This window comes from Lolium rigidum, chromosome 4 (assembly GCF_022539505.1).
Source record: "Lolium rigidum isolate FL_2022 chromosome 4, APGP_CSIRO_Lrig_0.1, whole genome shotgun sequence".
Classification (NCBI taxonomy): Eukaryota; Viridiplantae; Streptophyta; class Magnoliopsida; order Poales; family Poaceae; genus Lolium; species Lolium rigidum.
The window spans coordinates 14,935,252-14,947,275 of record NC_061511.1 but is presented as its reverse complement, the minus strand read 5'-3'; the positions used below and the strand labels follow the sequence as shown (position 1 = coordinate 14,947,275).

The 12,024-nt window shown below is 48.2% G+C and overlaps 1 protein-coding gene across 1 annotated transcript; it reads left to right on the top strand.

Moving 5' to 3' along the window:
- The first annotated feature begins 1,454 nt into the window (after nt 1–1,454).
- On the top strand, nt 1,455–9,104 carry LOC124708890 (beta-glucuronosyltransferase GlcAT14B-like). The gene is made up of 4 exons (XM_047240528.1): nt 1,455–2,175; nt 7,635–7,710; nt 7,785–7,900; nt 7,980–9,104. Exons 1-4 carry the CDS (start codon nt 1,611–1,613, stop codon nt 8,495–8,497), a joined length of 1,275 nt encoding a protein of 424 aa, XP_047096484.1. The 5' UTR covers nt 1,455–1,610; the 3' UTR covers nt 8,498–9,104.
- Nucleotides 9,105–12,024: the final 2,920 nt, after the last annotated feature.

Genomic DNA, 12,024 nt, shown 5'->3' with positions numbered 1-12,024 from the left:
AGTTGGCTCCTCCTCGTCTATAGGATCATTGACATTTCTATGTCGGGATCACAAAAGGGGTCTGCCACCACAACCACCTCTTCCTCCACGGCCAGCTCATCAACCTCTACCACGACCAACAAAACAACCAAATGAACATGGTCCAAAGCTCGGCCTCAGGTCTCTGAAGACCAATGCCTCAGGGCTATGCACACCATCACCATGATCCTTGTAGAGGTGGCCCAACATACCACAGACTACACACCAGTTAGGCAATCGCTCGTATTTGACTAAAAAGAACTGCCGTTTTGAATTTCTAACAATCTGACTACATGCTTCAACTATTTTCCGAGATCAATCCTGACTTTAGTTATGTAAAAGTTACCAGTAAAATCATCTGATGGAGGGTCCACTGCCTCAAACTCCCCCACCTTGCTTGCTAGGGTTTTGATCATATCCTTGTAACCAAACGGGAGATCATGTATATGTATCCATATAAGCAATGTATTCAACTCGATCGGGTTTGATGAATCCACATGGGGCCATGACGACTGAGTTCTCCACCCAAGGTCCCCCGTGCTCAACCTTCTCTGAGTCTCTAAGACATGCAAAATGGAACATGCATATGTATATCTTCAACACTTTAATCTTCACATCCTTGGCAAGATCTAATGTTGACCAATGTGTGTGTACATTATCCATAACAAGACAACGAGTTGCCTACTCATGTTGGTTTCCTTCTTCCTCGAAAGCAATATCATCAAGGTCCTCCTCGCGAAGTCCCAGCTTCACCATCAAAACTTCTCTATCATCTGCACCGGCGGTGCCAGACCCAGATGCTGCAAGATCAGTGGCGGAGACAGGCCCTAGGTCACACGGGCCTTGGCCCGGGGCGTGAGCCAGGAACGTAGGCTTTACTGTAGCAAAAATAGACACTGTAGCGACACTGTAGCTACTGTAGCGTGAAGATGGCCTGGGGCGTCGGCCCATCCTGGCTCCGCAACTGTGCAAGATCCAATGTTGCCGCTGTAGTTTTCGTCGCCATAACAGACGCACACGAATAGACCTGTTTGATCAGAAAAACAACGAAACCTTAGCTCACAGTACAACCAACCCTAGAACCAAAGGCAAGGAAGGAGTGTAGAGACCCCTTGATCAACCGGAGAAACACGGGCAATTGATGCTAACCGGGATCGAAGATGAAGAATGTTAGAGATGCTCTTAATTTGCTATGATATCATGTTCAGTGAACTGAACACGGCCGTAAACATGAGTTCGGTAAACTAAACTCGGGTTTCCAGTTCAAGTGTTTGCGGGCTTTGTTAGATATGCTCTTAATTTGCTATGGTATCATGTTTCAGCGGGCTGCGTGGAAAGGGCCCAGACGAAGGCCCATCTGTCATACTCCGACAACTCCTGCCACCGACGCGCAAAAAAAAAAAAGAAAAAATCACTCGCCGTGCGTCGTGCGACGGGACGCGATGCTCTCGTGGCCTCTACTCTAAGCACAAAGCACCTCCGACGACGGCGACTCACCGCCGGCGAGCCGATCCGCGCTGCCGCTCCATTGCTGCCCTACAACGTGTATGTGATCTGGATCACTCTCTCCGGACTCCGGATCCTCTTCCTCCATGGGATTAGGGGGCGTGAGAGGCGGCATCGGTGGAGGGGGCGCCGGCTCGGGCGAGAGGTGGCGGTGGATCCTCTTCCTCTCGCTGGTCTCCGTCTCCTTCCTCCTCTCGTTCCTCTTCCTCTTCCTCTCCGCCTACTCCTCCCCGACGCGCCTCCGCCTCCCGGGCCTCACAACCGCCCACGCCGCCGCCGGCGTCCGCCGTGGCCCCGACGCGCTGCCCTGCCTCGCGTACTTCCTCATCGGCGCCCGGGGCGACGGGCCTCGCCTCCTCCGGCTACTCCTCGCCGTCTACCACCCCCGGAACCGCTATGTCCTCCACCTCTCGGCCGACGCCTCCAACGACGAGCGCCGGGACCTCGCTGCCGGGGTCGCCGCCGCCGCGCCCGCCGCTGTCGCGTTCGCCAACGTCGCGGTCGTGGGTACGCCCACCGCGGGGACGCCTGTCGGGTCTTCCGGCCTGGCCGGCACGCTACGCGCCGCCGCCGTTCTGCTCCGCCTCCACCCCGACTGGGATTGGTTCCTCACCCTCAACGCCGCCGATTACCCCCTCGTCACCCAGGATGGTATGTCAACTCGACTTGTATTGATACTCAGGGATTTCCATGATTGTATCTCATTGACCCGAAATAGTCCCCCCATTTTGATATTTCATTTCTCCAATAGTGTCACAAACGAAATTAATTTTGCAAGCTATACACATTAATCTTCTAACTAACATCAACTAACTGCCTATTACCCACACAGATGTAGTGTTTTTTTAAACTACGAAATGTAGTGTCACTTCAGTTATTTGTTTTACAGCATAGACCTCCATATGGATGTGCATTATTTTCTGTTTAAATTCAGGCTCCCGTTATCGTCAGTTTGATTTATCTGAAGTTGAGTAGATGGCGCGTATTTCAGAACATGCACAGGTTGATCATAAGTCTAACCTTTAAGTAGTGCTGATGATTATCATGATATTAAATGTTTAGTACTACATCCGTCCATAAAAGGATGTCTTTGATTTGTCTAAATTTGGATGTATCTATACACTAAATAGTGTTTACATACATTCAACTTTAGAGAAATCTAAGACATCTTTTTATGGACGGAGGAAGTAGTAGTTTTTGTAGGAGAATTTGTTAATAGTAGTTAGCACTCCCTTCGTTTATATTTACTTTGCGCTCTGAGTTTAGTAAAAGTCGAACTTTGTAAAGTTTCACAAAGAATATAACAAAAAATATCAATAACTATAATACCAAATGCCAAGGCTGAACCAAAATGTCGTCTCTTCGCTTGGTTGGCTCTTCATTACCGCATCCTTACAGCCAACAACCTTGAGAGGCGTGGTTGGCCTCATGAGCATCAGTGTGTGCATTGTGGTTTGGAGGCAGAGACTATTTATCATCTTTGTTTGAGTTGTCCCTTTAGCGATGAGGTTCTCTCGCTGTTGGCGGATTGGAATAGTATTCCTGCTGCCAGTTTTGGTTCGAGCTCTATATCTCTTGATGCTTGGTGGGGTCACTTCTTGCACACAAGTGCCAAAGAGTCGCGGAGAAGTTTTAGTGGGCTGATCATCTATGATTTCTGGAATGTGTGGAAGGAGCGTAATCGGCGTATTTTCCAGCACCTATATCTTCCTCCTAGTGAGGCGGCCTTCCTCGCTCACGAGGACTTGTCACAGTGTAGATTAGCAATGATCAACGAACAGTTCTTTGATTTTTCTTAGGCCGTTGGTTTTTTTGGCTGAGTAGAAGGCTGAGGAGCAGCTTTTTTTTCTTTCTTTCTGCTAGAGTAAGTTGTTTTTTCTGTTTTCTGGCAAGGTGTTTGTGACGTAACTCTTTCTTCTTCTTCTTTACTGGATGGGCAGTGCTTCTTTATGCCGATTCAAATACAGTAGATTTTACATTGTAGATGTTGATATTATTTCCTAAATATTTGGTCAAATTTTACAAAGTTTGACTTTGACTAAATTCAGGAAGCGAATTGTAGACGGAGGGAGTATCTGCTGTGTCGTGCTGACGTTTGAACTTGTTTGGGTTACCAAATGACATTTCCAGTTTCTTTCCCAGACATGTAGTAGATCTCGTTCACCTTGACCGTGTACTGTGCACATCTGTTTGTGAAGAACTACATGCTGCCTGCCACCTGCGGTGCCTGTCGTCCGTGGTCTCGGATCACTGCACCCTGTTGCTCGATTGCTGCCCCATGCCCTCTGCACGGCCACGTTTCCACTTCGAGGAGTATTGACTGCCTCTCGACAGCTTCCACGACGCTGTGGCTCAAGCTTGGTCCTTGGTGGATGGCATCGACCCTTCCGGCGCCTTGTGGCTCCGTCTACAAGCCACGGCTCACACACTGACCAGCTGGAGTGCTCGCACTGTCGGCAAAGCCCAGGAGGACTGGCCACTGACGCCCCTGCTACCTTGTACTGCTTACTGCTGCTTACCCTGCTACCTACACGTGCAGATGCATCTAGCCCAGGCGATTATCGGCCAATCAGCCTAGTACGACACGGCTGCTGCATCAACTCAAAGAGCTGAGGATTTTGCTGAAATTTTGATTCCATATCTTGGCCGTTCCTTTTTGAGGCCCTATGCCAATATGATTTTGGAGACCGTTTCCCAGAATGGCTAGCCATCCTCCTCTCTTCGGTTAGTACGAGAGTCTTGCTCAATGGTGAACCTGGACCCCCAATCTGGCATCGCCGAGGGCTTCGGCAGGGCGACCCTCTGTCGCCACAGTTCTTTGTCCTCTCCGTCCATGCATTGGGTCGTCTGATCAAGGGCGCCGCCACTCTGGGCATACTGCAACAGCTGCACCCCTGGCGGATGATCCCCATGATTTCCATCTATGCTGAAGATATCATGGCGATCAAAGAGATTCTCAATCTTTTTGGGCGTACATCAGGGCTACAGGTGAACTTCTCAAAGAGCTCTGCCACCCTTATTCACTGCAGTGAGGAAGACACCGAGGCCATCGGCCAACACCTTAGATGCCCATCTGTGCAATTCCCTATCATCTACCTGGGCATTTCGCTCACTGTCCGCAAACCAACAGCCACCCAGATGCAGCCGCTGATTGAGAAGGCGCGAGACAATCTACCAACATGGAAGGCACGTCTTATGAACAAGTCTGGGCGCCTTGAGCTTGTCAAATCTGTTCTCAGTGCAATACCCATGCATCAGCTGCTTGTCCTTGCGCCACCGAAGAAAAGCACCAAGCAATTAGAAAAAATCGAGCGTGGATTTCTCTGGACTGGTAGCGCAGAAGCCAACGGAAGGAACTGCCATGTGAACCGGCGACGTGTCTGCAGACCCATCTCCCTTGGTGGGCTTGGCGTCAGCGATCTGGAGCGCGCCGGCCTCACTCTGCGCCTCCTGTGGCTCTGGTATAGCCACACCGACATGAACAGGGCCTGGAGCAACCTTGAACTCCAATTCTCGGCAGAAGAACACACCCTCTTCTTCACTTCCACTTCGATGTCAGCGGGCAATGGCCAGACCGCGCTGTTCTGGGATGATCGCTGGATCAGCGGCCGCTCAATCAGCGAGATTGCACCACAACTCCATGCCTGCATACCAAAAAGAAGGTGGAAAGTGAGAACAGTAGCCGATGGCTTGCAGGCAAACAGCTGAGCGTGTGACATCTATGGGATCCTCGGAATCAAGGGGATTGGTCAGTACCTACTGCTTTGGCAGGAAATTCTGCACACCACCCTTAGACGCCGACAAGCTGGTCTGGAGGTGGACTGCAAACGGACCCTACACAGAGAAATCGTGCTATCACACAACCTTCCAGGGCTCCACTTCGAGCAGAGCTTGGAAACTTATCTGGAAAAGCTGGGCACCGCCACGTGTGAAATTCTTCCACTGGCTGGCTGACCAAAACCCGTGCTGGATGGCTGACCGTCTTGCACGTCGAGGACTCCAGCACCATTCAGCTTGTTTGGTCTGTGGACAGGCCCCTGAGACAATGCTGCGCCTGACCCTGCCCTGCCCTTCCACCTTGCTGATCTGGCAGGAAATTCTCTCCTGGCACCGGATGACCTGCAGACCACCAGCCCAGGAGATATCCCTCACTGAATGGTGGATAGAAGCAAGACAACGCCTGGCCCCCGCGACGCTGCTCATCCTGTGGATGACCTGGAAACACCGCAACAGTTGCGTGTTTGAGGGTGCACAACCTTTGATCAATGGTCTGATCTCCAGCATCAAAGATGAAACAATTCTCTGGGCTAAAGCCAGTGCCACTGGCCTAGGAGTAGTGACCGGCGACCTGGGATGTACATTAGTTAGTTTTCCTCTTTTTTTTTTCAAGAACCCGCAGGAGATCTGCGAGTCATTTCATTAAGCTCGAAAAGGAGGGTAAACAAGGTTACAATGTTACAAGTTCGTAACGGACCCCAACACTCACGACCAAAGCTCCAACAAGGAGCGAGCGAGGCACTACCCTATCTCCTGAATCTGCCCACGGCTACAAGATAGCCAGAGATGCCACTCTTCTACGACACCATCTAGGACGCGTCCCACAGAAGTGGAGGTATCATCGAAAACCCTAGGGTTCCGCTCCTGCCAAAGAGCCCTAAGAGTAAGCATAATGGCAGAGTTAGCAACCTTGGTGTCAGATCGATTCAGATGGGTAACCGAGTCAGGCCACCAAGATGAGAGCTGACTATCTGCAGAGGGCACCGCCAGGTTCAGCCCTGCACGCTGAAACAGCTCTGTCCAAACAGTCTAGGCAAACGAGCACTGGAGAGAGGTGGTCGAGCACCTCGTTGGCCACAGAAAAAAGGGGGCAGAGAACATGGAGGGGGCAGAGAACATGGGAGGGTAACCTGTGGCGCAGCCGGCGATTATCAGTGGGAGAATTGATTTTAACCCCCCCAGCTCGTGTGCCTTTGATCTTAAGCCCCTTTGTTCGTGTGCCTCTCTTCTGAGCCCCCAAGTTTATCATAGTACTTGCTAATTGCCCCCTTTGGTATACTAAACGTATTTGTCAACATATAACTGACGGATGGACATATCACTAGACAGAATTAGCCTTCAGTTTCTACACGCCAGCAACAGAAGGCAGGGAGACCACGACCTCGGCTCCATCTGGCTCTAACTCCAGCGACCTCGCCGTGCTTCTGTTTTGTGCGGTTCCAGATTGAGGGGCAAAGCGACGCCACCTCCAGATTTAGTGGATCCTCGGAGATGGACTGCCCCAGATTGAAGCAGAGAGCAGATCTCTGCTCCGTCGGTCGCCGCCAGGCCTCAGCTCCTCCGTGTCGGCCCCGCGTCTCTCGGTCGTCTGCTGCAGAGCGAATCAGGGTGAGCACGTGCGCGCCCCAACTCCAGTCCACGACACCCAACATGGCGGAGCTGGCCTAGCTCGCCGGCGCAGTTCGTCCCCGCCTCCCTGGGCCGACAGAGGAGAGATGCGCTCCAGCGACTTCTATGTCTCGCGACTGAAGAAAATAGATGAGGGCAGAGTAGTAATTTCAGAATATAATTAGACTGTTATGTTGGGTTATTAGCTTAACAGAGAAATAAGAATGCCAAAGGGAGGAATTAGCAGCAACTAACCGGAAGAGGGGGGCTAGAAGGAAGGCAGACGAATAAAGGGGGTTAAGATCAAAGGCGCACGAGCTGGGGGGGTCAAAATCAATTCTCCCATTATCAGTCCAACATCAGCCCCGAAGCGACAGCCAGGCATGGAACTTGAACTTGAAGGGAGCAAACGAGTTCCAAACCTGCGCCGCACTGGGCAGCACAGTTGAGCCATGGAAGAAGGTGCGATAGGCCGTCTTCGTCGAGAACTTCCCATCCGCAGTCCACTTCCACTTAAACTTGTCCTCCTCCTGTACCCTCTTCCTCCTAGGAGGCTTGTAATAAAAAACTTCTACCTTTTCAATGAAATGAAACACAAAGGTCCTTTGTGTTTTCTTGAAAAATATAGTAGTGATGTTGTTCTGGTTTATTTTGCGAAACTGCACCATTTTGATAGTTAGGTTTATGCTGATTATGATACTATTGTTCATTTTATCCTGCTGCAGACTTGATTCATGCCTTATCATATGTTCCAAGGGAATTCAACTTCATTGATCACACTAGTGACGTTGGAGAGAAAGAGTATGAACCGTTTGAACTTGGAGAGATTTTTAGCAGCCAACAGTATCAGTTTTGATAAAACTATTCACTTGCAGATCTGAAAAAGTGCAATCAATGATAGTGGATGCTGGAATATACTTGTCAGGGAGGACCAACTTTTTCCGAGCCTCACAGAAAAGACCAACTCCGGATGCTTTTAAGTTCTTCACAGGCATTTCTTGCTCTCTGCGCTGATTTTATTTCATTGGTCTAGATAATATCCTTATCCATCTACTTTTCTTTCTTACTAGGTTCTCCATGGGTTATTCTAAATCGGCGGTTTATAGAATATTGTATTCTTGGCTGGGAGAATCTTCCTCGGGTTCTTCTCATGTACTTCAACAACGTAGTGCTGCCTCAGGAAGGATACTTCCACTCAGTCATATGCAACTCGGTTGATTTCCGTAATTCCACTGTGAACAATGATTTGAGGTACAAGGTGTGGGATGAACCACCTCAGACAGAGCCCCTATTTCTGAACATGGCACATTATGATGAGATGGTGAACAGCGGACAGCCTTTTGCAAGGCGTTTTCAGAAGAAGGAACCATTGCTGGACAAGATCGATGACAAACTACTCAGGCGTCCTGGGCATGGGCCTGTTCCTGGTGCCTGGTGCTCAGGCAGGAAGGGCTGGTTCGTTGACTCATGTTCCCAGTGGAGTGACGTGAACGTTGTGAAACCTGGTCCTCAGGCCTTGAAGTTGCAGCAATATATCAATCGGACATTGGAAGAAGCAAATTCTGGCGCAAAATCATGCAGGCGATAGCAATATAACCTCTTTTGCATAGGAAAAGGGGAATATCGATAATATAACAGAGGGTATTGATATATATAATGATCTGACCTGCTTTCTTGACTGTACTCCCTTCTTTAGCAATAGGCACTGAAGGCCAGAGAGTTTCACTTCATCTGTGGCTCTGCCATGGCATTGAAGGCCTAGATGTTCGAGCAGGCTAATTGAAGCATATTGGTCTGGTGTGCTGTTTCATTGCTGAATTCACATTTGACAGAACTGGACAGGAAAGAGTAGAGCAGGTGGTATGTTGGTCGTATTAGCGTTGCTACCGTGTTCTCATCTCCACAGTGAGCTTGTATGTGTCCATTTCTCCCCAGAACCTCCAGTTGCCTACTCCCTCTGTTTTAGAACACCAGTCCATATTTTGGGACTGCCATTTTATAAACCATACTAATTCATATTCTAATCTTCATTAAAATAGCAACAGTATCATGAATCTTTTGCTCTATGCCATTCGTTTAAATTAGTAAATGAGTTTTTTTTTTGGTAGTACAAGCAATTTAACCTTGATGTATCATTTGTAAGATTCTTGCAGTGCCGTTCTATATAAAGCAATAAAGAAACATGAAAATGCAGAGATTGCCGTGCTGCCGGAATTGATCCATAGCCTCAAGCCCTCAACTATCTAGCTTCCTATCTTCATCGAGCTAGCTGGTGCATGAGACCTCGTAGAATCATATGCTCCTAAGTACTAACCAAAATCAATCCACAATTCTTTAATTTTCTAGTAGCGGTGATAACTTGTGCAACCTTTCTTTTTCTCTTCGATAATGGACGTTTTTATTACTTAAAGTTTAAACATTACACTCGGCTTTTGCATAACAAGGATGCACATAGCCACACCTCACACATATCCAAGATAAAGCACCATAAGAGGTCTAAAATTCTGAGAAAGAAACATCGAACAAGAATAAAGCTAAGGCGGGGACGATCCTATCCGATGATCACGCTGCCATCCACGTTTGAAAAAATATCCTCTCCGTGTCCTTCAATCGTGTAGACGCCTCTATAAAGAGGTCTCTATGCTCCACACCATGTAGAGGTGACCACAAACGAAACATAGCGGCTCATCTGTAGATAACCTGCATAAGAGAAACATTTTTATTATTAAAAACTCAATCATGAAGTTACCTATAACATGTGCATTGCTTTTAATTTTCCCACCGCCACGATTCTACACTATTTTATGAACAAACATCGGTGAATCTAAGGTGCGTTGAGAACTTGTCTAACTATGTTCTGAGGCAGGGGCTTCTAGTCCCCCAAGCATTACTCCACTTCTCAATACCAACAACTTAGCCATTGCAGTAGTCAATTTAATAGTACCATTATAGTTTAGGCGGCAAGGGCAGGAACGGGCCGGATCCGGATGGGAGCCAGGGATGCGGCTAAATCCGGCAGCGACATGTTTATCACGCGCTGAGAGACTGGTAAGGAGTAGCGGCTTGCCGATAGCTGAATGAGGGTAGTGGCAGCCGTCAGTGGGCTGTGACGCTGCTGCAACGACTATCTCGGATGGCGGCATGGCAAGGAACGGGCAGCTTCGGGTTGCGACGTCCCGAGATTCAGTAGGGGTGGCAAGGGTTGTGGCGGAGCCCCAGGGGGGGGATGAGCGATGAGGTGATGATAGGGATGAGGGCGGCCGACGGAGTTGTCGAAGTGGCGCACCGTGGTGAGAACTAGCCCGAATTGGGATCAGGAAACGGCGATCATGGTGGTTGGGTTCTCGCCACAACGTTTTGGGTGCCCTAAACCCAAATATACATCACTTGCAACCAATTTTTAGGTCATGTTCTATATTTTGGGTACAATATAGAGATAATGCATATGTTGAAGGTGAGATTTTAGCCCCAAATGCCCTAAACAAATAGTTTTTTAGACACTAGCCCTATTTTATACTCCCTCCGTTCCTATATATAAGCCATATAGTTTTTGAGAAAATTCCAGAATATAAGGTTTACTGCGTTGTCCTACTTCTATGGACAATATTTTGGGAGATTTGATTAGGTTTTCTTAGCTTATGCAAAGTTCTCTATTAGTTCGCGTCAATTGCCTAGGGTTAATCCCATCCAAACATGGTGTAATTTTTCCTAAATGTATGTTCCTTAATTTCCGTGCCAGAAACTATATGCCTTATATTTAGGACGGAGGGACCTCCATCCCAAAAAAAAGATGCTTAACATTTTTAGATTCGGATGTATAAATAACTAAAATATGTTTATATTTTTACCTCGATAAAGTTGAGCAACTTTTTTAGGAACGGAGGGAGTACTCCGTATTAGAGATGCTCTTAGGACCATCTTTGGGCATGGTAGAGAAGACATGTCTTCTCCTAATCCTCCATATTATCTAGAGAAGGCAATAAGTATAGGGTGTACAATGCATTATCTTTTATTGTTATCCCTTACAATTAATGAGAAATAATTAAATTTTGGTAGGATATTACGTTGGTAAGGAAAGATATACTACTATGGTACAATGGAGAAAATCATGTTCTTCTTTTTAAGAGATCATTTCTTAGCTAAGAGAAGACAACCTTCGCTTTCTATTTATTCTCTCCCCTTCAGCTCAACAAATATCTTACGTGGCAGCTCGTCTCTCCATTGTATATTTCCTTATGCTGTTTGAGAGGAAAAAAGGCGGAATTTTATGGATTCTATATTCGTACATATTTGCTACACTTGTTCAATTTTTATGTTTGCCATATACTACCATACGTTTGCCGTATATATATGGTTATGTACAATGTTGATGATTTCTGGTGGATTTTATTTTTACAATCTTTATGCCACAAAAAAAGTCACAGGTCCAACAGGCGAGCTCATTCACATAAAAAAATGGTCCAAAGAAGTGATGAACATAACATCATCCTTTTCTGTTATACAGTGTTTAATTATGCCACGGAGTCACGTTCAACACCGAGCTCATTCACAACTTTCTCCTCTTATAGTTGAGCATTCACAAAAAATCCAAGAAGGTGATCGACATAGCATGCTCGATTGCTCGAGACAAAGCGGATCACTGCATCATACGGTTACGAAGTAACATAACAACCCCTGGCAGGGGTATCGCCAAAATCCTAACAAGATCCTTGATCTCAATCCACATCCCAAATCGTTTCCTCTGCCGCGACCAGCAGCGATCTAGCTGATGATAGTCCTAAGGTTGACCTCGACGGTCTCCTCGTTGTCGTCGAGGTCGTCGGACAGCAAGACATCGGCCTTGAACCAGCCGTCGCGGCCAGGCAGCCCACGGGCGAGATCGCTGCAGGCCACGCTGGCGTTGGTCTTCTGGTGGTGGCGCCGCACCAGCGTGCCGTCATCGGCGGCGGCGTAGACGTTGCGCGTGTAGGAGAGGCAGAGCTGGCATTGCGCGTCCTTGGCTGGCCACAACGAGCGCCGGTCGAAGGCGGCCACGCGGGGGCGGATGCAGAAACCGGAGACGCTGCGGCCCATCGTCACGCCCTCATCCTCCATCTCGACCACCACCAGCGCGAG